Source organism: Pteronotus mesoamericanus, unplaced genomic scaffold, assembly GCF_021234165.1.
Source record: "Pteronotus mesoamericanus isolate MK-2021 breed Mesoamerican mustached bat unplaced genomic scaffold, CSHL_Meso_final contig_98, whole genome shotgun sequence".
NCBI lineage: Eukaryota > Metazoa > Chordata > Mammalia > Chiroptera > Mormoopidae > Pteronotus > Pteronotus mesoamericanus.
The window spans coordinates 1122882-1150207 of NW_026555295.1; the positions used below are offsets into that span (position 1 = coordinate 1122882).

Below are 27326 nucleotides of genomic sequence, written 5' to 3' on the forward strand. Positions count from 1 at the left end.
TGGGGTAAGGATGCTAAGAGACTAGGTAAGTTTTTTTATATTGCCTAAAAGTGATTATTTTATTCAGTAAGATAAAAGGATATATACTGATTTGGAACTTGTGGATGTTACAAGACACACAGAAATGGCAACAGTAACTGAAAGTAAGAAGTTACGGTCACAGACAGGCAAAACTTGCATTTTTAAATCGTTGAAAAAGAGAATTAAAGGCCTTGACTTGATGAGAGTGATATGGCTGAAATTACTCTATGTACTTGAAGAGAAGAAATTTGCATTTTGTCTTGTTTTTAGTTTGAGGTTCAGACCAGCTTTCCAAATTGATCAATTTTGGTATTTAATGCAATTTAAATACTAACATAACATGGTGTGCAGTGTAAGCTTACGTAAATATAAAAGCAGTTAAAGAAATATTAATATGAGTTCTTAAATTTGGTTTGAAGGAATCAGAGGAAATGTGCGTGGTACTTATTTCTAATTTGCCAAATAAAGGATATTCTATAGAAGAAGTTTACAACCTAGTAAAACCATTCGGTGATACAAAGGATATTTTGATTTTATCATCTCATAAAAAGGTAAGAGTTGATAATAGCTGTTCTTCTCTGCAGGCACATTTTGAAAATACTAGGTTCACAAAAAAAGGTTTAATATCAGTACCTCAAAAATATTTAAGCTGTTTTAAGTTAAGGAATTTTAAAAATATGAAACAGATATATCTTATTTTGCATTATTGTATTGTAATGAGATGTTTTAATGACAAGGAGGAATGGCTTACTAATATGTCAAAGGTTGGCTCAAAATTGTAGTTTAATAGAAAATGTTACATTTTTATTATGTTAATACAGGTTTTTAAATGATTTATAAAATTTTGTAGAGCACTTTTTTACTAGTATTTCTGCTATTTTACCAATGATACTCAAATAAGAGTATTATTACTCAGACTAAAGATGTTATCGGTACTTAGAACAACCTATGTATATTTTAAGTATTCTTTGATAAGTATGTACTGCTTTTATAATTTTAAAACAAAAACAGTTATTGTTAATAATGAACTAATAATGGAAGGTATTTTACAGAAGGTGAAGATAGATTTCAGGAAACTTTAAGTAGTGAAAATGATACCATTAGAGTGGTGGGATACCATTAGTGTTTTTACAGTAGAGAGCTGAAGATCATTAGGGATCTTTGAGAGTAGTGAAGGGTGTATGTGTGATGGAAATTGGAGCCAATGTTCTTAAGAAAAGAAAACAGCTGGAGAGGAGGATTAGTATGAGTGAGTTATATGCCATTTCACGTTAAGAGTACATTATTTCTATGGTTGCACAACCTTGTAAATATACTAAAAACCATTGAGTTTTACACTTAAACAGGTGGACTTTATGATATATATATATTATATTTCACTAAAGCTGTTTATTAAAAAGATTATGTTTAGAGACAAGAATATAAAGGAATTCATTTTTTAATGTAAAATTTTTTCTATGACAATATATTGAAATTGGAGAAAATTGTGGGAATCTGGGAATGAGGAATTCAAATTCATATTTTGTATCATATACTAAAATATAAGTAGATAAATTATTAAGTATAAAATATAGAAAGTCTGGATTGTAATCTGTTCAGTTCTGATTAGATTTGAGCAGTACTATTAACTGTTTGGCGATTTAATATTTTCCCAAATATTTTCGGAGACAATTGTATAACTATTTAAACATTTATAAAATTAACATAATAAAAGAAAAATGGAAATATTTGTGTAAAATGGGAAGAGATTCATATCTACATTATGCTATAAAAAATAGTGTCTCACACAAATAATGCCCCTTTTTACTACAAAATCTTTCATTACAAAATCATAAGCATGTAATCTGTAACATAACAGTATCACACTCAAAAGTACACCATATGACATTCTAGGTGAAATGTTCAGATTAAAACTATAAATTATTAGATCCATATTATTACCCTACCAAGCACACTCAAGCAGGTGTTAACTTCTGCTAGACCTTATATTTAAAATTTCAATAAATAGGCAAATGGCATAAAGACAACTCATTTTTTAAAAGTTACAACTATAAATAAATATTATATATGGAAGATTTTCATCTCATTAACCTCTTTGCTTACCCAGGTATGAAAATTAAAACCAAAATGTATGAAGCTACACTTTATATTTATGAAAACAAAATTAAAAATAAGTCCAATCATAGCCAATCATTGCACATTTCTTTGGTTCTGTCACTTACCATATTTTTTATATTTTATTGATCATTAAATTTATTAACAAATTTTCATTAAATATCTGCTATATGCAAGATACTGCAGTAGGTACTAAGGATACAATGATAAGTAAGATTTTCTTTAATGTCATTTACTAGAATGTCCTCTCTCTGTTTTTTCTTTAGTGTTGCCTTATGAGTTCACCCATTCATTAATATTTGATTATGGTTATAATATTCTAAATTTATTGGCCTTTGTGTTTCTGAGGAATACATTTTTTATTTTAAAATATTTACTGTTACTCAGTTTCTTTGATACCTAAGTATTAAATTCTTTTGAGAAAAGCTAACAACACTTCTTTCATTCTTGCAATTTGTTTTAAAAGGCAATATTAGAAATAAATAGAAAATCTGCCGATTCTATGATAAAATTTTATACCTGCTTCCCAATATCAGTGGATGGAAATCAACTGTCAATAAGTATGGCTCCTGAAAACATGAGTGTAAAAGATGAGGTAAATACTACTATCATTTTTATTAAATTTTTATTTAATCTATTTTTCAGTTTTAGTGTTTTGCTGTTGTGGTGGTGGTGATTTTAATACATTTTCTCTCAGATCATGAGAAAGGTTCTTTCTGTCCTTCCATGATCTGCCATCCCACCATTTTAGAATTACTTCCATTCTGAGGGAATTTCATCCCGCACGTATGTTCGATTGGAACAGAAGTTAACTATAGTCTGTAGAGTACTGTTTCTACTGTCTGTACTCTTATCTCTCTGCCATTATCTGTCATGCAAACTAGAATCCCAGAGGTTATGTTTAATTTTTTTCCTCTCATTTCTCATGGTTTGTCACTAGGTCTTTCCTTTTAAATTCTAAATATTTCTGGAATTTGTTCCCTGTTCAGCCCATTCACCTTTGTTTCACCTCTTAAAGCCTCCTGTGAAAGTAGTTTTCGTATCCTCTACCTTCATTTTTGTCTCCCTGAAAACTTTTTTCCATAAAATCCTGAAGCTGACATAAAATTCAAATCTATTGAAATTTAAGTGATTTAGAAACCCTTCATTGTTTCTACATGGCATACTGTCATCTGCTAAGGGGCATGAGGCAGATATTAAAATCTCTAGAGCAGGTGTGTCCAGCCCACGGTCCACATGTGGCCCAGAATGGCTATGAATGTGGCCCAACACAAAACCGTAAATTTACTCTAAACTTTTTTTTGGTCATCAGTTTTCTTTAGTATTCATGTGTTTAATGTGTGGCCCAAGACAACTCCTCTTCTGCCAGTGTGGCCTAGATCTAGGCCAAACGTTAAGTACACAAACACTAATGAAAACTGATGAGCAAAAAAAAAAAGGCTTTAAATAAACTTAAGATGTGTTGAGCTGCATTCATATCCATCATGGGCTACATGTGGCCCATGGGCCATGGGTCGGACACCCAAGGTAGAAATGCAAGGTAGAGGGTTGAAAAAAGCCCTCTATTGTGAATCAATGTGATGCAGTTGCTGGGATTGTTTTATACATGTCAGTAATATTGAAGAGAAAAAAAGTTTAAAAACTATAGTCTCTATAAGATAAAGTTTCTTTCTTGTACACGTAAAGCTTCCATTAGCTTTGACATTCTTGTTTCATGCCACTTTTATAATTCAACAGCACCAAAATGCTATATACATTTAATAACCCTTTGCTCTTTTTTACTGACCTAGATCTTTGTTCTTCCTTATTCCCTACTTTGCTTAGTTAACTTTGTATTTTATAATTTAAATTTTCTGTCTGCTAAATTAAATCTCTTATTCTTGTATGTGAATTTGAGTGTCCTCCCCTAAATTGTACCACTGTATTAATCTTTAGTATATTTAGGGGAATAAATAAATAAAGGCATATGGGAGGGTGGGACTTGCATAACTAGTTTAGGAAGAAGGAAAGATTTTGGAAGGAGCAGACCTTTTGCTCACTCTTCATTTTATGGAACAGTGCTTAATTATTCATAGAAATTATTTTATTATAAATCTTGACTAATATATGAATGAGGAAGAGCTGACACCTTCAACCTTGTTCCATTTTGCTTTTCTAGGAAGCTATATTTACAACCTTGATTAAAGAAAATGATCCAGAGGTAAGTTTTACATTAAGTAGTGCTTTCCTACACTTACTTAATTGATAAAAACATTGGTTATTTATGTGTTCACCTGTTAGAAATTAAAGGAAACCTTAGTACTGATTTTAAAATACTGAGGCAATGGAGTTTCAGATGGCTCTTCTCTTGGTAAAAATAAGAAATCAAAGGTGATGGTAATCCCTGATGTGAAATATTTTCCAGATACTGGAGCTGTATTAAGTGGCCAAATAGATTAATACCTGTCTGAGGATGTTTTGGGAAAATACTATCTTAATAGATGATAACTTCCTGTTTTAGTGTATTGAGTCATCGATTACTCAAATCTAAAACTAAGACTTTGCTATCTTCACCCATATGGTCATTTTTTTAGTCTTGAGAGACGATATTGCTTGACCTCTAAAAAATTAAATTACTGTTAATCTGTGTTTTACATTTGATACTTAAGCTGTGTTTTTTCTGTGCGCTCTCTTTAAAAAAAACTATAGGCAAATACAGATAAAATATACAATCGATTTGTACATCTTGATAACTTACCAGAAGATGGACTTCAGTGTGTACTTTGTGTTGGACTTCAGTTTGGAAAAGTCGATCACCATCTATACTTGAGTAATAAAAACAAGGTAACAAGCTCCCTCCCTATTTTAGCTGTATGATCATAGAGAATATAAAACTGGACCCTGTATTCACATGGTCAGCAGCTTTTAATTTAGCTTCTGAACTGAAGCATCTATAAGTAGTATTCAACCTCTTAGTGGAATTATGATAGGCCAGTGTATTTTCTTTGGGCTGTGACAAGGAAAAGATGATCTTTCTCTCTCCTGAGAACGGCTAGTTTTAAGGGGAAATAAAACTTGAACAAAAGAGAAAGATGATATAGTACAAAGAGCATTCTCTTATGGGGAAGTTTTAAATTGAATTCATCTGGCTTTAAAACTACCTTTGTACCTTGGCTAAGTTGGTTTACACTTTTAGTTCTCATTTGTAAAATGAAAAGGTGTTAGCAGTTACTTTCTAAAGTCCCTTCTAGCTATAAAACACGTAAAAAGTTAGGCCACTTTGTTTAGTTACAGGGAAAGAAGTATAAAATGATCATTCGTCTGTGCTTTGGCTTCTTTCCTTAAAAGAAATTATTAACTTCTTTACATTAGCTGTGTCCTCTGTTTAATGTTTAAGTCAAATATGTATGTCCATTAAAAGTAGATTTTGATCAACCTTATATTACCTAGAAAGATAGGGTTTCATATGAATGTTGGAAATACTTAAGTTTATAAAAAGTACATAACTGACCAACAGCAAATTATTAATTTCTTTGACAGGCTTCTAACATGCATAGAACACGTTTGGTACTTTAGAAATGGTAGTATAGGATGGAAGGGAGATGGCAGTTTTTATTGTAAAATGTATGTAACAAAATTAACCATTTAACTATGTTTTAAGTGTCAGTCCATTAAGTAAAATTATTCACATTGTTAACGGAATCATCAGCCACTATCCATCTTCAGAACTTTTTTCATCTTCCAAAGCTGAAACCCTCTGTCTATTAAACAGTAACTCCCCATTCTCCCTCTTCCTGGGCCTGGCAACCGCCATTCTGCCATTCTACTTTCTGTCTCTGTGAATTTGACTACTTTAGGTACTTCATATAGTGGAATTATGCAGTCTTTGTTTTTTTGTGACTGGCTTATTTCACCTAGCATATTGTCTTTCACCATGTGTTGTAGCATATATCAAAATTTCCTTTTTAAGGCTGAATGATATTCCATTGTATACCATGTTTTGTGGATGGACACGAGTTGCTGTTAACTTTTGGCAGTCGTGAATATTGCTGGTATGAACATGGATGTACAAATATCTGTGTAGTTCCCTGCTTTCAATCCTTTTGGGTATATACCAAGTAGTGGAATTGCTGGATCATAGGGTAATTCTATTTCTAATTTTTTTAGGAGCTATTCATACTTTTTTTATCTTCCCCAAAGGCAATTCTTCAGTTAGATAGTCCTGAATCTGCTCAGTCAATGTACAGCTTTCTGAAACAAAATCCACAGAACATTGGTGACCATGTACTGACCTGCACGTTATCTCCAAAGGTAGACTCATTGGAGGTAAGATTTCTTTGTATCAACTTTTGTGCTATTAGAAAATGAAGAAAGCATAAAGGTTGTTCTCTCAAAGCTATATGGTATACAGCGAAGGTAATTTCAAGAATTATTCTTGTGCACTAATCAAACTGATTTAGAGTTTAGATTCTTTCATTTAAAGATTTGTTTTGTAATCACTATTCCATTTTTTATGCTTTATGGAGGAGCATAAATTTGAGAATAAATTAAGGTAATTTTGGAAAATGTAGTCTAAAACTTCTTTTGGACATAATGTGTTGAGTGATTCCTTATATGTAATATGATTATCTCCAGAATGTGGAGACTACTTTGAGTTTATTTCAGTTCTGTCCTGGCAAAAAGAAGTTTCTTTATTCTTTATTCTTTTATTTGTTTAAGTTATATGTATTATAAACTCTTCTTGTATAAGAAATAAGATTTTACAGGTTCTTGGCTTATACAGTAATAATACATATATGAAAACTATGAATAGTCCACCTTTGAAAGAATGAAATTCACTCATGTTTTATTTTTCTAATAGCTTCATTGTATCTCAGTAGCAGCAGGTAAACAATAGGGCTTAAATTTAGCAAATGTATGTTTTTTGTTTGTTAATCTGCCAAAAATCTTATGCTAGCTCAAGAAAATGAAAATTCACTTTAAAACCAAATTAAATAGAACATTTGTAAGTAAATGCATCATGATATATACTGCCACTGATACAAATACAAATTGAGGGAGTTGTTTAATTTCAGGAAAAAATTTTAAAAGATTTTTTTAGTCCTTTTTTCTCAACAAAATGTTGTATTTTCAAAATTTTGTTTCTGGTTCTTTTTTAAGATTTTGCTTTATTCACTTAAGTTCAGAATTATAATAAATACTGACTATACAGAAATTTTTTTTCTAGAAATATGGTCCTAAATTCTTAGAGTTAAAATGAAAGAAGTGAAAATTGTATAAAACCTCTGCCTGAATTGATACTTTACTTCTTCATCCTTACTCAGCGTCTTAGTCTTACAACTTATTAATTGGAGATCCCATTTGGCTTATTGTGAAAGTCTTAGCTGCAGAATTCAGTAGTGGTGAAGGTGGGTTTTTAAAGAAGGAAATTACATGTCTATAATTTGTACACTTGGAGGTGACTTTCTCATGTTCCCTATCATTTCTCAAAATGATGCTATGTTTTCGTTTTCTTCAGTATTTAGATTATGGCTTTCCTGTACAGTTTAGGAATTGTTTTTTGTTGTCGTTGAAAAAAGAAGACTGTCTTCATGTAATTCAGGGCCTATAACTTACTATTTGTTTAATAGAATTCATTCTCTTCTTAGAGCTGTTCTTTTGACTCCCAGTTCTAAATTTATTGTCATTTGTAAAGCAACCATACATCTTTGATTTCCTTTTTATTGCTGTTCTGAGTTGTTTTTGTTACTTCTTGGATTCTGTATTTCCCACTCTCTTGGATTACTTTTCTGTTTGCTAAAGTACATTGTTAAGTAATTTTTCCCAGAAAGTATGTGTGGGCGTTACACTTTCAAATATTAATCCTTGCATGTTTGAAAATGATTTTATTTTATCTTTATGTATTTCATTGATGGTTTGTCTAGGTGGAAAAATCTGTGCTCAGATCTTTTCTTTTTTTTTTAATTGTTTTTCCTAACTAGGACTGTTGAGAAGGCTGGTTTTAATCATACCTTTATGTATTCTATTTTTTTCTCTTTTAAAGCTTTTAGCATCTGTTCATTAAATAAATACTTATCTAATTCCTTTTCTATGCCAGCCCTATTTTAGACATTGGAATACATTGATGAACAGAGCAATCAATATCTTAATCTTCAAGGAGATTTTTTAGTGGAGGAGATGGACTATAAACAAATAATACATGTAACGTTATGTGGTAAAGAGTGCTGTAAAGTTCTATGGAGACAAATCAAGAGAAAAAGATAGAGAGTGATGGATGGGGATATGTATATTTTAGAGTGGTCAGGGATAGACCCTCAGAGATGGAGTTATTTGAGAGATCTGAAGGAAATAACAGAGCTATTAATAGCTATATGAATATATCAAAGACTTGAGGTTTTTAGAAGAGCAAAGGTCTTAAGGACATTTGGTGACCCAAGAATCTTCAAGGAGGATTATTGAGCTCTTGCAGTGAGCAAGGTTTATCTTGGTTTGGGATTTGTATCCTGCTTAAAGCAACGCTCAAGGAATTTGTAAAATCTAAAGATTAGTGTGTTAATGTACCTGAGGAGAGTTTTCTTCATTATTTCTTTATTTCTTTTCTTCAATTTTAATATTCTGTTTTTCTGGAAATAACACCTATACCAATTCTGTGGATGCTATATCCTGTTGAGTGTTTCGTTAAGAAAATTCTTTAGAGGTGTTTTCAAAACTCTTGTGTTCTCTGCAGTACTTGCAGCTGTTTTTGTATGCATATCTTGTTCACTTTTGTGCATTTGTTGTTTTTTTTTTTCTTTTATTCATTTGTGAATAAAGAAGCAAGTTAGCTAATAAACATATCTGGTATAGATTTCCTCTACTATCATATAAACTCTCCCTCTGCCCTTAAAAACATTTCCCACGAGTGGAAAAACTGTTTAGAAACACTGTGAATGGGCCTTATCAACTGCCATCTTTAATTTTAGTTATAAATCATTACACTATAGATTCAAAGTCCCATCAAATACTCCAGTAAAGGAAGCCTTTACTCTGGGACTCCAGCGGCCACACGGGAATCCTCTCTGGGCACATAATTCAATTTTTTTTGAAGTACAATTCTCAGTTTTTAATTTGACTAAATCTAGAGAAAGATAATTCTCAATTCGTAACACACAATTCCCACAGTAAAAGGAGCTAGCATGTGTAAGCTGTAAAGGACATATATTTTTGCTTCAAAAATAAGGGCGTATTGTTTTGTTCACCAATGTGTCCAAAGTGCCTGGACCAGCGTTTGATACATAAGCACTGAATTTTAATTCCTGCTTCCATTTTGGGCCTCAAAACATTGCTTTCTTAGTGGTTCAGACATTTGTTTAAAGGATTATTCTTAAATTTTGTTCACTTCTAGATGTTTTGAGCAGAAAGCTTCTAAAACTAGTTTCCCTTATAAATAGAAGTTTTTTTAAAGTAATAATTGCACAATGAAGATGTTGATATTTTCAGGTTGAATGTTTTTTATTCTTAGCAAAGGGTGGAGTATCAGGCTTTTAAAGTTAAAAATGTTTTTTATTTGTGTTAACACCAAGGAACCACTTTTCTCATTAATTGCTATGTATCAGTTATTCTCTGTAACCTAAATTTATCTAATGAGAAAAAAATCCTAGGACCTGATAGTTATATGGCACTGAACACTTACTTTCAAGATGTAGATTGTTGTTTTAGCTTAAATTGTTACGAGCTAAAATCATTGCACTTTTGGGTTAAATATTTAAAATCCTGCAGAATAGCCTCTGATAAAATATGGAATTGTGTTACAGGCTCAAGCTGAGAAAGACCAAGAACTAGAAAAAGAAAGGTAAGTTTGCTAACATTTTCGTATGGTATTTAGTTATTTAGTGCATTTCATTTTTGTGTTTTGTAGTACTTGTTCACATGTAGCAAGAAATTCATATTTTACATGTTCGCGCGCGTGCATGCATGCGTGTGTGTTTTGTGGTTTTCTCTTTTGGTTTTGTTTGCCCAAAGGATGTTTTTTTTGTTTTTGTCTCCCGATACTTACTGATTTTTTGAGAAAAACTGTATAAATACGGTTTGAATTAAATATATAAATATGACTTCTGAAATGTTTTAAGATTCTTGAACAGCTCAGTTCTGTGATTAGTATTATATTCTTCTCATTAGATATTTCTATTCCAAAATAGTTACAGATAGTAAAATTTTAATCTTTTTACATAATCTTAGAATTTTATTGACTTGACACCAAAAAGTGCTATTCTGTGTATATTTTGATACTTTGTTAACAAACAACTAGAGTGGGGAAGGGATATTTGTAAAACACAGTAATATGTACACTGCTTTATATTTTCAGAGGATGAAAGCTTGTTCTTCAGAGTCTACACAAACTAATGACTCACAACTTTGTTTTGACCACATTGTCTTCTTAGTCACTTTCTCATCCTGATGAATCCACTCATATTGCCACCTTTGCCCCACCAATGAATAACTTCCCTTTTACTACTCTTCACTGGAATTTACTGATTTAGACTTCTTTTCCCTTCTTTATATACTACGTAATTTACCCTTATTTGTTAAGAAGCAATGTAGTAAGAGCTTGTAAGTATTAAAGAGCATTTTGGAAGTGTTTCAAATATGGAGAGTTTAACTATTTATGCACTAATTTTAAGATGCCTGAAAAACAGGATGTCTTAACAATTTTTCTTGTCAGTAAATCATTTTTATAAAATGAGACTTTTAAATGATAAAGATGGTTATGAGTACCTTGAAATATGTTGGTAACTTTAAGCCATAGGTTTGATGTATGTGTCAGCACATACTTTTTAAAGTTATACATTATCATACCAATTATATTAATATACCTAAGAAGTAATGCCAGTAGCAATATTTAATATGAAAGCCTATACAGGGCTTAATAAGTAACAATGCCATATGTAGTAGTAAAGATAGACCTACAGTTTGACCACAGTAACTCTGGCTGGTAAGTAAGTAGGCTCTTTGAAAAATCTACTTTATATATTTCATCTGACAGAGGTTCTTTCAGATATGCAAGAATAGGTATCATCTGTGTTTTGGTCATTTTCCCCCCTCTATTGTTTTGAGTTACCTTTTAAAATAAATTTCTTAATGAATTTAGAGATAGTTGTCTAATCTTAAAAAAATAATTTTAAAAGTTCTAGCACTGATAACTTTCTAATTCCCACTTGTACTTTTTTCTGACTTATGTGACATTAGAGAAAAAGATGTGGGGTTTAGCCCAAATATTTCACATTTGATTGGAATAAACTGATCCTGAGAAAAGAGTTTTTTGTATTAAGTACTTGTGGGTTACTTATTCATAGTGAATGTGATCCTTTCTTTACAATTAAAGTATTTAAATATACTTTTTACTTCAAGGAAATCTCATGGAGATATTAATAATTTAATAATAGTTCTAAATTTTGCTTGTTCTCATTGTCCCTTTTCCCCTTTCATATAACCGTTACCGTATGATTAAGCCTACAAATAAGGATGCAAGATAAAATTTTCACCAATTCATTAATAATGTTCAGAAATATTAGTGGGCCAATGAAATAAATACTAATCTTCAGTATTGTTAAGTCTCAGACTAAAGTTTCTTGTCAAATGTATGGTATAGTGTTAACATTTGTTCTCTTGTCCCACTTTCATTGTATGCCTTTTTTAAAGATTTTGAAACTGGTATTATAGGGGATGGGGATGTGACAAAGGGTGGGAGATTAATACCTGTATCCTGAATGCTTTCCTGGAACCCTTTTTTGTGCCATTTCCAAGAATATGATTGTTTTTCATCTTTTGAGGGACTGGTTGTTTCACTCTAGAGTCAAAAATTTCATTTATTTAAAATTTCAAACTGGTGATCCAAGCTCACTGGGTGAACACTGAGACTTTTACTCATATTAGCCAGAAAACTAGATATTAATTTTTGCTAAGTGAATTCTGTGAAGAAAGTGCTGTAATTTTTAAAAAATCAGCACACATGAATGAGTATGGAATTGAGCCATTTTTCCAATAGGTCTGTGCTCTCAGTTTGAAATTGGAACTGCTGTGTAGTGATTTATCTTATAGAAAAGATAATAGCTTTTTTTTTTTTTAATTGACAAACTTTAAATATGGTGCGGGGCAAAGACTTGATATATCCTGGAGCCAGGAATCAAATTCTTTATTGCTATTTTTCTAGCCCAATAGATTGGTAGTTTCTCATTTGTAGAGGCTTTAGGGATAATGTGCAGTTGTGTAATGAGGCAGGAATTTGAATTTAATCTTTATTATTAGACATGAATCTTGTAATTTAAAAACAAAAGCTCATATTTTGAAAAATAATACATATATAACTGCTATAACTGAATGTCACAACTTTTTCTTGTCTTTGTTATATTTGTACTTGGCCACAAGTTTTATTTTGAGTAGTGCTAAGAATTTGGAACACTCAAATCAGCCATTGGTATTTTTTAATATAAGGGGTGTGAATTATTTCAAATAGCCTTTAAATCCTTTCAGTGTACAAAGGGTAGCTTATACAAATGAAGAGAATATGTACTGATTAAGGTCTATGGTTACTGGCTGTTTAACCTAAATTAGTTAACCTCTTTGCCTTTACATTTTTCATCAAGATGTGTTTTTCTGATCTATTTGGAAGTTTAAATTTACCAACTTTAGGGGGAGAACCAGTTTGTTGGCTCCAATTTCAGGACCCTTGTATGGTAGCACTTGCTTTTTCCAAACTTCTAAAATATTATTGACATCTCAGGATACAGATATACATTATCTTGTATTACATAAAGGTTATATGGCTACCCCTTAAGAAACATATCATAGCCAGTGTCTCATTTCCTCCTTTATTTAAAAGGAAAAAAGTCAGTATGAGGTACTGATGTGGCATAATCGGTTTCTGGTATCTTCCTCTAACCTGTTGCTTCTGATGTAATTAAGTGAATGTATTTGTTGAACTTCAATTTGTGTTGATAACATGCTGGACACTGTCTTTAGGAGCCTGAATTTTCCATGTTACTCTTCAAGATTGTATCTGATCTTTGGAGGATTAATATAGTTTATTATGTGTCTGTCTCAGTGAAAGTAGTTGAATCACAGAATCATACTTTTGTTTACTTTAGATTTGGGAAGACCATGATGAAATAAGATCAATTACATATATTTGATTTGCATTCTCTCAATTTCTTATGAATAATTTTACTTAACATTTTTAAGTAATGTATTGGAATTTTAAATTATTCTCTGTAAATATTATGAGAAGTATTCCTTCTCATAATACAGCCAAAGGCACATATTTTATAATAAAACTACATATTTGTGTTAGGGTGATTCTATCAGTTTCACCTCTAACTTTAAATCTCCAAGAGAGAGGATTTAAAAAATACTTCCAATGAAAGTTTTAAGTATTAGTTAGAAATACAGTTCTTGGGAAATTAAAAACAAATCTTTCTTATCAGAAAAAAAGAAAACAAATAAAGAAATGACATGGTTTATAGTATGGCCTTTTCTTTCTACCAGTTTCTATTTATGTCCTTTTAAGTAAGGTTGATTTACAATATTTAAAATTTCAATGCATGGATTATCTTTATTATAGAACTGTACACATTTTATTATTTCACTTACCACTGTTGGAAAGATAGGACCTATTAATAATTTGAAATGTTCACATTCAGCCTTTCGATGTCAGATGCAAACTTGACACAGAAGGAAAAAAATTGGTTGTAAATGAGTGCAAGGATCCTACAATGGTTATAATTTTCCCATTTCCTTTGAACTAAAAAGAAATCTTCAATGCAATGGAGGATCTCTTTAAAATTTTTATATTGTTTACATTATTTACATCAAAACATTTTAACCACTTTAATGCTGATTGGCTGGATTTCCCAGTGCTTATTATTAATGCATCAGGAAGTCTTAACAATTGGCATCAACAAGATTATTTATGATGGTTGAATTCTCATCATAGTTTGATTTTTGTTTGTGTTTTTGTTTGTGTTCTTTTTTGTTTGTTTTTAAATACTTTTAGCCCTGACTTGAAAAACAATCCAGTTGATGAAAGTGAGGTGCAAACAACAACCGATAGTCCCTCTGTTAGACCTAGTGAGGTTGAAGAAGAAATTATTACCAGCGTTCAAACAGGAACTCCTGTACAACAGGAAGAGTCTTGTGAGGAAGAACCTGAAAAAACACTATGTGACTCTGACTTTGCTATTGAAACGTTGGAAGTTGAGACTCAAGGAGAGGAGGTCAAAGTGGAAATTCCTTTGGTAGCATCCATTCCATCCACTATTGAATTATTCACTGAAAATGTAGAGGAATCCGTTTTAAATCAGCAGGTGTATACCAGTGACTTTGGGAAGGAAGAGGCAGAAATGATTAATCCTGAAACAGGGTTAGCAGCATCTGACAGTACATTTATAGAAGAAAGGAACATCCAAGGAATTCTAGAAGAATCTCCATCTGAAGCAGAAGACTTCTTTTCTGGGATTACACAGGCTATGATAGAAGCTATTGCTGAAGTGGACAAACATGAAACTGTTGCAGAAATAGTACCATCTACGTGTGTTGTGGCCTTGGTACCAGGAGTTTCCACTGGGGATGAGAAGACAATGAGCAAAAAGGGAATTTCTGAAAAGAGCAACGTGGATGAAAAGGAGGAGAATGAATTTGATACTAAGGAAACCAAAATGGATCTGCAAATAGGAACAGAGAAGCCTGAAAAGAATGATGCTAGGATTGTTGCAGAGAAATTAGAAAAGGTTGTAGTAGCAATTAAAGAAAAACCTGCAGAAAACACTGTGATCAAGGCATATCCAAATAAAGGAGTGGGTCAGGCCAATAAACCTGATGAAACTAGTAAAACTAGTATGCTGGCTGTATCAAGTGCACCTAGCAGCAAATCAAGCAACAAGGCTGGTATGGTGTCTTCTCCAAAGGCAAAAACTACAACATCAAAATCTGAAAGCCAGAAAAGTTTTCTAAAATCTGTACTCAGAGATCAAATAAATGCTGAAAAGAAACTTTCAGTCAAGGAATCAGGTCTTAAACCTACAAGTGCCAGGTTGGCTGAAAGCATCAGTAAACTCAAACCCACTCAGAGCGGTATTACCAGAGGAGGCAGTGGAAGGATCTCAGCCCTGCAAGACAAGGATTCTAAACTGGATTACAGGGATATTACAAAACAGTCTCAGGAAACAGAGGCTAGATCTTCCATCATGAAACGGGATGACAGCAACAATAAGGTGAGGAGGGTAGGAAGAATGGCTCAGTGTATTTTGAAGTGATTAGCTCTCCTGTTACAGCTATGGAGTAGGAGATGTAATCTTGTTTTATACTTTTGTCTCCACTTCACTCCCAAGCTCCCATTTTTTCCCCTTTCTGATTCCATTGATCTAAACCAATAGACATTTAGAATAATAAGCTCAAATTCATAATTACCAGGTTTTAAAATCATTATTTGGATAAAATGTGGTCAGAAACATAACTTTGTGGTTTAAAAATAAAGTGTGCAGTGAGTCTCTGAGGTGATTCAGCACTCTACTTCTGAATGGGAAACTATTTTCTCTTTTAAATTGAAGCTTCATTTATCAGCTTATTGATTGCCACCTTAGACATTGTTGGGAAAGGTCAGTAAAACTGAATTTAACTACAACTTCTAAATACTGTTAAATAACCGTTGACTTAGTTTGGTATACCTGTTAAATATTAGCATAACTCAGCGATTTTCAACCTTTTTCATCTTAAGGCACATATCACATAAACTAATTATTAAAATTCTCTGTGCAGCACACTAAAAAATACGTATTTTGCCGATCTGACAAAAAGAAAATTGGTGTAACTTTGATTCATTCACACTGAATGGCTATTGTTGTGTTGGCTGTTGTCTTTTTTTTTTTTTTTTTTTTTAGACAGTCTAAAGGAAAAGAGGCCAGTGCCCCTGACTAAATAGTCTGGTATTGCATGTTTTAAAAATTCTTGCGGCACACCAGTGTACAGTGGCACACCAGTTGAAAATCGCTGGCATAACTGAATGTGTTTGGATAATGTGGCTCGAATTCTCTCTCTTTTGTAAGAACATTAATAACCTAGTTGTAAATTTTTTTCTCTCTGTATTTTTTACTTGATATTTCAGACTTTGGTTGGTCAAAACACTAAGAATCCTAAAAGCACCACTGGTAGAAGTTCCAAATCTAAAGAGGTGAGAAACAGTTTATTAACACAAACCATTCTGTTTTATCCATTCATGGAAGAGTTCGTCTACCTTATAACTTTTGTCTTTCTTAATAATTAGATTGCTTTAGAGCAAAGGATAGAAACGAGATGTTTTATTTTCTTTGGACCCTACCACCAGTTTGTTTTTGGTCTTGAACTAGGCATTTTGTATTCTTGGTGTGGGGCAAAAAGTTACCCAGGGACAGAAAGAAAATTACAATAGGAAAATACCTGCAATCTCATATTGACAAGAATAGGTTATAAACAGAATAAAATCATGTGAGAAGGACACTGGCATTTGACTGGAGTCTTACCCCTCATTTTGCAACAGTTCCAAAAATGTGGTCATTTTGATAAATGGATGGGTGCTAAGATCTATTTTTCTGGTACTCAGTTACACTGCCAAACATCCACTTTACATTTTATATTTGGTTGTTTACTATTTTAGATTTTCACCATTCATAGAATTTTTTCAGTCATTTTAATTACTTCCTCTTTTAGGGGAGGAATTTGGGCCTATATTATTGGGGCAAGGGGAAATGTTAATATAAGCAGCAAAAGTAAGGCTATGGTTAGTTCCATTGACTTATTAAGTTGATAATACAATTGCTTACAGATTCTCCCCCACCAAAATACTGGGTATATATTCAAGTATCATTATCATTTGTACTAGCAATTGATCGTTGTTAGCCTACTGAATATATAAGAAGCCTGCTGAGAATTTATTTTCTTTAGTATTGGCATTCTTTTTCAAATTACAGATACTATTTTTTTTTGAAGTGTAGTAATATTTGGTATTAAGTCAGTAATTTTCCATATAACTTTATTAATGTATGAACTTTATATCTTAAAAAATGTATTATATATAAATTTGTCAATAGAACAGTCTAGGTATCTACTTCTAGCTACATTGAGATATTTAACATGTGGAACAGTAAGCTCTTTACAGTATATTAATTGTTTGGTAAATGCTATAAATGTAGTTTTTTGTGCATAATTTTAAAACTTGTACATCATTTAGGAAATAATTCTAGTCTTACTGAAATTAATGTGGAATTAGATTGTTTTTGCTAGGATTTTACACTTGGCATTGTTTACTTTGTGAATTTTAGCTAATTCGTTTTTGGGGGCTTTTAAAAATAACTAATTTCAGCCTTCAGGAAACTTCTCTGCACCGATATTCTCACAAATGATACTTCATGCATATTTACTTGGACTATTTGAAACCTAGCCACTTAATCAGTAATTATTCACAATTCTGTAATTTTTTTTAAATACCTTTCCAACAGGAACCATTATTTCCATTTAATTTGGATGAATTTGTTACTGTGGATGAGGTTATAGAAGAAGTGAATCCTTTGCAAGCCAAGCAGAATCCACTAAAGGGAAAAAGGAAAGAAGCTTTCAAAAATATCCCTTCCTCTGAACTTAATTTAAAGAAGAAGAAAGGGAAAACTTCTGTCCCTCATGTTGTTGAGGGGGAATTATCTTTTGTAACATTAGATGAGATTGGGGAAGAGGAAGATGCAGCTGCACATCTCGCACAAGCTCTAGTCACTGTAGACGAAGTAATTGATGAAGAAGAAATAAATATGGAAGAAATGGTAAAAAATTCAAATTCACTTCTTACATTAGATGAGTTAATTGATCAAGATGATTGCATTTCCCACGGAGAACCGAAAGATGTTACTGTACTGTCAGTGGCTGAAGAGCAAGATCTTCTCAAACAGGAACGCTTGGTAACTGTGGATGAAATTGGAGAAGTAGAAGAGTTACCTTTAAATGAGTCAGCAGACTTCAGTTTTGCCACTTTAAATACTAAAGGAAATGAGGGAAATCCTGGAAGGGATTCCATTGGATTTATTTCTTCTCAGATGCCTGAAGACCCTTCTACTTTAGTTACTGTAGATGAAATACAGGATGACAGCAGTGATCTGCACTTAGTGACTTTGGATGAAGTAACTGAAGAGGACGAAGACTCTCTGGCAGATTTTAACAACCTTAAAGAAGAACTCAATTTTGTAACTGTAGATGAAGTTGGAGAGGAGGAAGATGGAGAAGATTTAAAAGTTGAGTTAGCACAAAGCAAATATGACCATCCCACAGATAAAAGAGGGGATAGGAAAAAGAGAGCTGTGGACACAAGGAAGACAAAATTTGAAGCGTTGTCCCAAGGGGGTCCAATAAGTGAGAATGTTTTGGAAGAAGATCTGAAAACCATGATTGAAAGACACTTAGCAGGTAGATAAGAAGTAATTTTTTTTATGTTTTATGAGGATATTACATTTAAAATGTTTAAATATATGTTGCAGCATTACTAATAATTTCACTCTATATTGATACAAGAAGCTAACAAATAGATACAGCAAGTGATATTTTCTAAAGAAGTGTATACAACTTTCACGAATTTCTCTTAGTTACTGAATAGACCTAACCTAAGTTACTGTGCCTCAAAAGATGACAAAACCAAAAACCAAACTAGAGTACCCAAATTAGAATGGAATGAAAATGGTACATTTACATTATTAGGAAAACCAGTTTGTGGTTAAGGATAAGGATGTGTTTATATCAGACTGCCTCCCAGTTTTTTGCTTAGATTTAAGATTTAGAAAATTTCATGAAGGTACCATTTTCATTTTTAATATTTTGAGGGTGTAGAATAATAAGCCAGCTCAGTTTCTGGACTTGAGGGAGATAAAATAATTTCCAATAAGGAAATCTTGAAAAAGTTAACCAAACTAAGAATAAAAAATATTAGGGAACGTCCCACAAGTTAGTGGAACAAAACAGAAAAATATGCATAAGCTTCTTGGGGAAAGCAGGTAGGAAGTTATAGTTTTGAACAAGATAAATCAGAAAATAAAAGGAGAATGTGTAGACCAATGCTGAATTTTTTTTAATAGAATTCTTTTATATCAAAAATAAGTTTCCTTCCCAAATTTGGGTATTATCTTGTTTGCAAAAAAAGTGTTAAAATTGTCATTCAGAGTTAAAAGCAATTTAAATACTTACTGTAGCAATAACTTAGACTTTCTTTTTAAAGCTAAAATGCCAACCAAGAGAGTTAGAATTGGGAAAACACCACCATTGGAAAAAACTGTTGAGACCGAACCAGAACAGGATGAAGAGGCCTACCAAATTAGTGAAGGTAAAGCAGGATTGATGGGGGAAGGGGATGGGCAGAAAACCAGTGAAATAGAGTGGTGAGGGGGAAGGCAGCCTTAATCATGATTAGATCTGTATCAAGATTTTTTATCTTTGTAATTAGAGAGCAGAACATAATAAAATGGAATAACAGAATGATAGATAATCTGATTATAATAGAAGATGAAAGGTTATTCTGACCATGTTGCAGTATCAAGTGAAGATCATTTAACAACTGTCTCTTACTTGTAGACCAGATCTGTTGCTTTGTGGATGCTGCCAAGCAGCCAGCCAATGAATTAAGGTGTCTTAATAACATTAATAATATTATGTTGAAACAAATAGGAAACATTGTCTAAGTGAAGGAGAGTTCTCTACTCATGCAGCAAGTATTTTTTTGTTGTGTCTATTCCTTGAAAAATGCTTAAAAGGGTAGGTAAAAAAAAAGCACACTGTTCCAGATCTCAAGTTTATTGATTCAGAGAGGTAAAGCAAAAAATCAACTACCCAAATAACTTAAACAGCCCTTGTACCATTCTCTTTGCAGCACCCTCCTTGCCCTCTTGCTTTTCTATCTTCTCTAAGGAAAAAATACCAGCTGTGATTTAGTCCACGTTCATTGAATCTGATCATAGTTGCATCCTCAGTGCTGCTCCACAGTCTGTTATAGACCTCCTTCCTTTCCTATTTCCTAACTGGCTGTAATATAAGTCTTTTTCCCCCTCTCTGCATCACCTAGCCTATTGCTCCCTGGATAACCTTGCTTTCATTTCATATTTACAAGAGCAAATATACGATCTCCAATCTGCCAGCTTGTATTTTACCTATACAGACTCTTCACATAAAATATGCCCAAGTCTTTTCCATTTAAAAACCATGCCCTTAATTTGGGATCCTTCTAGTCCCCATCTTTTCTCATTTCTCAAATTATTTAGAAAGAACACCTTCTTCTAAATAATTTTACTTCTTCATCTCCCATTGAACTGGTTATATTGTCTTCTTTTGAACCACCTTCCTGAACTGGTGTTGATAGAGAGCCTCCATTGGGTTGTTGTGAAACTTAATTTAAGATTATTACTTCCTAATTTAGTTTTATTTGATTTCTCTGCATCATTTGTTACTATTGATCATGCCCTCTTTCTTGAAGCTCTCTCAAATGGGTACTCCTCTTTGTCTCTTCTCTGTAACCTCTCTTAGATACCAAGCCATAGTGGTTTAATTGAAGAATGAAGAATAGAGCCCTGACTGATGTGGCTTGGTTGGACATTGCCCCACAAAGCAGAAGGTCACTGGTTCAATAACAATTTATTTTCATTAATGGGGAGACAGTATGTTTTGAGTGTGTTTTCTAGCTTAAGATCATTTTTAAACTTAAAATAATTGTTTTAATCTATATAAATTAGTATTTATTTATTTTGTTGATTGGAGAGAGAGCTAGTGAGCAACATTGATTTTGTTGTTTCACTTACCTATTCATTCATTGGTTGTCTTCTGTATGTGCCCTGACCAGGGATCGAAACTGCAACCTTGGCGTATGGGGACAATGCCAGCCAACTGAGCTATGCTGCCAGGGCTCTGTTTAAATTATTCTATAATTATTGATAACCATTATGAGATACCTGTGTTAGAGTTTCAGGAGCAGATGTGTTTGGAAAGGTTTATTACTTTGAGGAAGGGATAAAATTTTTTTAGGAAGAGACTGGAGGCTATTCTAACCATCAAGTCAAGAAAAGGGAGACAGCCTTTTTGTATTGACCCTTAAGGGCTTTATGACCAGTAAAATTCAAGGAATAGGAGAAGAATAAGTAATGATATCATAATTCCTTGCAACCTCAGATTGGTAAAGGTAGCCTAGTTGCCTTGAGAGAACATTGAACTGGAAGTCCCAAGTCTTGGTTCTAGCCTTTTTCATTTACTGGCCAGGCAATCTTGGGCATATCAGTTTCTTCCTCTCTTGGGTTTGTTTTCTTGGTCTGTGAAGAAATGGGGATGATAATGATTTCAGTAGTCTATCTCACATGAGATAAATGCCAAATGAATCACATTTATGTGAAAGGGATTTGTCAAGTACTATGCAACAGTGTAAGGTGTTTCAGCTACTGAGGAGTAACCAAGGTTGCTTAGAACCAGTTTCTGTTTTTGTCTTCCCCCACAATCATATTATGCAGTGTCGAGAGTGCTTCTTACATATTATTAATTCTGCTGGGCTTTAAAATTTGTATTTTCTTTTTTTAGACATTATTATTTTTCAGTAATATCTTTTATTTTTATTTGTACTATTAATTACAGTTGTTCCACTTTTTCCTGTTTCTCTCCCCTGCCCTGCCCACCCCCCACTCCTACTGTCAATCCTCAGTCCATTGTCCATGCCCGATGGGTCCTTTATACATGTTCCTTGACTTGCCCCTTCCCTTTCTTTCCTCCATTATTCCACTCTCCCCTCCCCTCTGGTCACTGTCAGTTTGTTCTTTATTTCCGCGTCTCTGGTTCCATCTTACTCATTTGTTTTGTTGATTAGGTTCCACTTACAGGTGAGATCATGTGGTATTTATCTTTCACTGCCTGGCTTATTTCACTTAGCTTAAGTTCCATCCATGCTGTTGTGAAGGGTAGGAATTCTTTCTTTCTGCTCTATAGTATTCCACTGTGTAACTGCATCATTGTTTGTTTGTTTTAAGGCTTTGTTTATTTACTTTTTAGAGAGGGGAAGTGGGGGAGAGAAACATCAGTATGTCGTTGCCTCTTGCATACCCCCTACTGGGATCCTAGCCTGCAACCCAGGCATGTGTCCTGAGTGGAAATTGAACCACTGACCCTTCAGTTTGCAGGCTGGCACTCAATCCACTGAGCCACACCGACCAGGGCTGTACCACAGTTTTTTGATGCACTCATTTACTGATGAGCACTTGGGCTGTTTCCAGTACTTGGCTATTGTAAATAACGCTGCTATGAACATGGGAGTCCATAGGTTTATTTGAACTGGTGTTTCAGGATTTTTAGAGTATAATCCCAGCAGTAGACTCCCTGGATCAAAAGCCAGCTCCATTTTTAGTTTTTTGAGGACATTCCATACCATTTTCCACAGTGGCTGCACCAGTCAGCATTCCTGTCAGTAGTGCACTAGGGTTCCCTTCTCTCCACAACCTCACCAGCATTTGTTTATTGATTTGTTAATGATGACCATTCTGGCTGGTGTGAAGTGGTATCTCATTGTGGCTTTAATTTGCATTTCTCTAATGGCTAATGATGTTAAGCATTCTTTCCTATGTCGATGGGCCCTTTATATGTCCTCCTTGGAAAAGTGTCCAGGTCCTTTGCCCATTTTTTAATTGGATTGTTTGTCTTTCTGGTGTGGAGTCATGTGAGTTCTTTATATATTTTGGAGATCAAACCCTAGTCTGAGTTATTGGCAAATGTGTCTTCCCATTTGGTTGGTTCCCTTTTCATTTTGTTGATGTTTTCTTTAGCCGTGCAGAAGGCTTTTATTGGATATAGTCCCATTTGTTTATTCCTCTCTTATATCCCTTGGCCTAGGGGGTATATCGGTGAAAATATTGCTGCATGGGATATCTGAAATTCTCCTGCCTCTGTTCTTCTCTTCATTCTAACCAAGGATTTTAGTCCATCAGTTTAGGCTCCTTTGGGGTTTTTGGTTGTTTTTGGGTTTTGTTTGTTTTGTTGATTGGTTTTGGTTGGTACAGAGCATCAGAATCATTCTGTGCTCATGTCCTTTTCTCCTTAACCCCCATTTCCCAACCCAAACTTTGTATACAAAAGTTAACTCTTGACAGTAATAATTGAATAACTTTCATTACCCTTTAAATTCTTTCTAGAACAACTTATTAATAAAATCATCTGTTAGCTTTAGTTCTTTTCCTTTAAATCTACTTAATGAGGTTAAAAATCTACCCATTTATTTCTTACATCAAAGAAATAAATCTTGGAGTAGTGGTCAGGTGAGGTTAACCAAGGAAAATTTACTTAGATAGGTGAGTCATATATTAATCTCTGAAGGAAGGGATTAGCTAAGGTTAGCTTTACGAAATCTATAAATCTATTCTTAATAACCTTTTCTTCCTTAAAAAATTTAATGACTTTAGTTGATGAAGAATCTGGCTTTAAGGACTCAGAACCGGAACGGAAACGCAAGAAGATTGAGGATTCTCCTTTAGGGAAATCAGCAGCAGCTGATGTCTCTGAAGGTAAAGTAATAATGACATTTTTTTCCTTATCCATATGAAATAAAAATTCACTACCATAATGAAGGTTCTGTTGATTAGATGAGTAATTGAATAACCTTGCTTAGGTGATTATTTTAGAGTGGAAATTAGCAAGTTGTACACATTGGCATTTCTGTAAAGTTTAATAGGCTGTGTTTTCACCTAGCAAGGATATTTTCATTCATGGCACTCTTGAAGTCTGGGATATGTCTTTTTTATTATTATTTCTGGTACTTTCTTTGTTGCTCTGGTAAGAATTAAATTAACACTTGATCAGGAAGAAATTTCATTTAAGTAGAACACACTGAAAAGCTTAGCTAACAAACTTTGTACGTGGCTAGCTAAGATGATCTGAGGGGTTCCTTATTTGTCAGAATATTCCTCAAGCAGGTAGTTGTCCATTATCCTTTCTCTTTCCTGTTTTATTTTAATAGGAGATTCCAAAGAGGATAATTTCAAAGGATCCCTAGGAGTTTCTTTTCCAATGAATTGCTGTTTTGAAGGAATTCCCTGCATTCCTGGAGGCTCTGGAATATTATAGAATTTGTTTAAAAATAAAATAAAGACCTTATTTTTGTGCTTAAAAGCTTAATTGTTCCTGGTCCTTAGATACATAGTAGTGTATATTATGTTTGTATGTAAATATACATATTGTGCTTAGTTTAGATAAATTAACATGGCTATAGATAAATTATTATACATTTTTCTTCTTTCTTTTTCCCCTCTCTCTTCCTGTCCTCTAGATTTAGACTTTCTTGTACCGAAGCCTGGATTCTTCTGTCCAATTTGTTCCCTCTTCTACTCAGGTGAAAAAGCAATGACAAATCACTGCAAGAGTACACGTCATAAGCAAAATACAGAGGTAATTTTTTTTTTTTTTTTTTAATTCTTAACTCATAAAATCTTCAGGAGATGGTATTTTACTTGAACTACTTAAGTGTCCACCCAAAATGTACATTCTTTCCCTTAGGGAGAACTTTCGAAGGTTTGTGCCAGTTGATTTCTCTTGAATTCAGAATCCTATTCCTCTCTTTCATTGTACCTTGCTGGTAACTTCTAGTCTTTCTTTCCTGAGGCAGTATTTGCCAGAGTAGATTCTGCAGATCACTAATCCCATGTGGCAGTTCATTAATTGTGGGAAACTGTATTCTGATATGCTCTTGCAGAGTCATGAGCAACATAGCATATTCAGGTTTCTGAATTGTCTAGCCAGTAAGAACCACTTAACTAACCCATTTCCTAAACTGATTGAATCATAACCCCCTCCCTTTTTTCATGTTGTCCACATCTTCAGGGAGTGCTACTCTAGAGAATCGTCATCAGTTATGATTCTGATTCCTCCTGTTAGAAACAGAGTTGTTTTATACATTTTCCATATTGACTTTATTGAGCTCTTATTCTCTGGAAACTTACTTAATTGCACCTCCCCCCCCCCCCCCCCCCATCAACTTTATGAGGTAGATTCTATCATTCCAATTTTACAGATGAGGATACAGGCTTAAAGATTATCTAAAGCCAAGTATCTAATCCCAAAGTCACATAGCTAGTTAATGACAGACCTAGGATTTGAACCCAGCTCTGTTTTATTCTAGACTCAAGCTCTTAATTACTATGCTTCAATTTTTCTAGCTCCATTTATTTTTCATACACAAAAGCCCTGTCGCTGTCTTTGCTCCTTTATGTTTCTATTCCTTTGCCCTCTCCCAGTCCCACTTGCATAGCTGGTCATTTCTCATCTTTCAGGTTTCTACTTAAATATCCACTTCCCAGAAAGGCTTTTGCCTAAGAAAGACCTCTCCCCACAAAAAAAGAGCCAACCTCAATTAATTACTTTGTTAATTTTTCCTTTATAGGACTTCACAGTACCCAAAATTATCTTTTTTTTTTTTTTTTTTAATTGTGTTTCTCTTCTCCCACTAGAACATAAGCCCCATGAGGTAAAGGGCCTTACCTATCCTTTTGACCACTGAGTGAGTCCCCAGGCACCAAACCTAATGCCTGGTATATATCATTAATATTAGATGACTGATGAAATGATGAATGGAAAGGAGGAGTGTTAACATAAGGCACTGTGTTTCTAATCTTTATTTTATAGGCTCAGGCTCTTTTAATTTGTAAGTACAATGAAATATATTAGATTTGTTTGTATACACAGCAGAGCAACATCTAATAAATATTTTGTATTGCAAATTGATTTTAACAGAAGTTCATGGCCAAGCAAAGAAAAGAAAAGGAGCAGAATGAAGTTGAAGAAAGAAGTTCTAGGTGATTGGGGGAAAGGGAAAAAACTGTTAGAAATTTGTTTAGGGTCCAGTTGATTTGTGTATTTTTGTTATCACTTAATTTGTAATTTTTGTTTCAGAAGCAAATATTCATGTTGTACAAATTTCTGATTGCCCTTGATGTAGAGACTGATGGGGAAAGTATGATGGGTTTGATTTTTATATCAAATCATCAGGCATGGAGAAATATCTTTTAGAAGTGTTCAAATAAATGTTCCTACTGTATATTTAAAATACCATCTTGTGTGTTTGTGGCTGATTTATTAAAGACTTATTTGCCTCTAATTGCCAACAGGCTTCTTCTTTATGACCATACAACTATGGTTTGGGATGTTTGGGGATTCTTCATGTATTAATAGCATGACAGTGTTTTACTTTTCTTCAGCTGTCCATGTATAAGTCATAGATTTCTTAAAACTTTTTTTTTTCCTGGCTAAAATTAATTTGCAGCATGTGTGGCCCAGCTAGGTTTGAATAAAATTCTACTTGATTTTTTTTTTTTTAATGTGTTGGGAAGGGTTTTTTTTTTTCTGCTTCTAGATATATCTATAATTTCTGCCAGACACATTTAAGGTAGCTCCTTGCAAGTCATTTAGTATTAGCCTGAAAGTACAAAGACAAAGAAGCCTTTACGTCTCTGCAGCACTAGAATCACTTTTTAAACTTTTGAATTATTATTTAATATGTTTGTAAGAAATTGTAAGGGTACAAAAAAATAATACAGTAGATTGTTAAATGCTGGGCACAGCCCTGCACTATAAATTTTAGATTAGGCCATGCTTCAGGCGTAAGTCAGCTGACTTTGCCTTACTTTAGTATCTAATTTTTTTTAGTTCTTCTAAGATTAGAATGCACCGATTAGTAGAGGGTGAATGGAGGGAAACAACAGGACTTTTTTAGGTCTCTTTCATGACAGCCACAAGAGTTACCTGACAGTCAGCAAGAGTGGAGTAGAGAACAGAAAGCAGCACGTTTCTGTTGCTGCCCACCAAATTCACTGCATACTCGGTTCAGACTTAGCCTCAGCCTGAGAAAAGTTTTCATGCTACAGACTAAAGAATGGGAGGGGGATGGGGATAGACTGTGAATGCCAAGAGTCTGTTTTAATTAAAACCATAGGTAAATGAGATGATAAATGAGAGGAGAGCTGTTAAAAGTTGAGAATAAGGTGCCAACAAGCTAAAGTAGAATAAAGAAACTTGCTTTTAAAGAATCTCCTCCTGATCTGCTTCTGAGACTTTTAAAACCAGAGACGTTATAAGCCTCTTAAATCTTGTCTGGATCACACTTGAAATTTAATCTTAAGAATTTAAGTGTGAAACTTTTGTTTTCTTCAATTTAGTTTCCTAGA

The 27326-nt window shown here is 33.5% G+C and overlaps 1 protein-coding gene across 5 annotated transcripts in view; it reads left to right on the forward strand.

Annotated features, from left to right (window-relative positions):
• The window catches only part of ZNF638 (zinc finger protein 638), a 137659-nt gene extending 111453 nt beyond the window's left edge, over nt 1-26206 (forward strand). For 4 of the 5 annotated variants that reach the window (XM_054586828.1, XM_054586830.1, XM_054586832.1 and 1 more), the window contains 13 exons: nt 441-572; nt 2603-2731; nt 4295-4336; nt 4825-4959; nt 6316-6441; nt 9909-9946; nt 14144-15359; nt 16250-16315; nt 17619-18570; nt 19373-19477; nt 23574-23675; nt 24437-24555; nt 25897-26206. In XM_054586828.1, coding sequence (XP_054442803.1) covers nt 441-572; nt 2603-2731; nt 4295-4336; nt 4825-4959; nt 6316-6441; nt 9909-9946; nt 14144-15359; nt 16250-16315; nt 17619-18570; nt 19373-19477; nt 23574-23675; nt 24437-24555; nt 25897-25962 — 3228 coding nt within the window. In that variant the 3' untranslated portion in view covers nt 25963-26206. Of the gene's footprint in view, nt 1-440; nt 573-2602; nt 2732-4294; nt 4337-4824; nt 4960-6315; nt 6442-9908; nt 9947-14143; nt 15360-16249; nt 16316-17618; nt 18571-19372; nt 19478-20670; nt 21341-23573; nt 23676-24436; nt 24556-25896 lie in introns of those variants that run through there. The other variant, XM_054586831.1, reaches the window with a different exon arrangement.
• Nucleotides 26207-27326: the final 1120 nt, after the last annotated feature.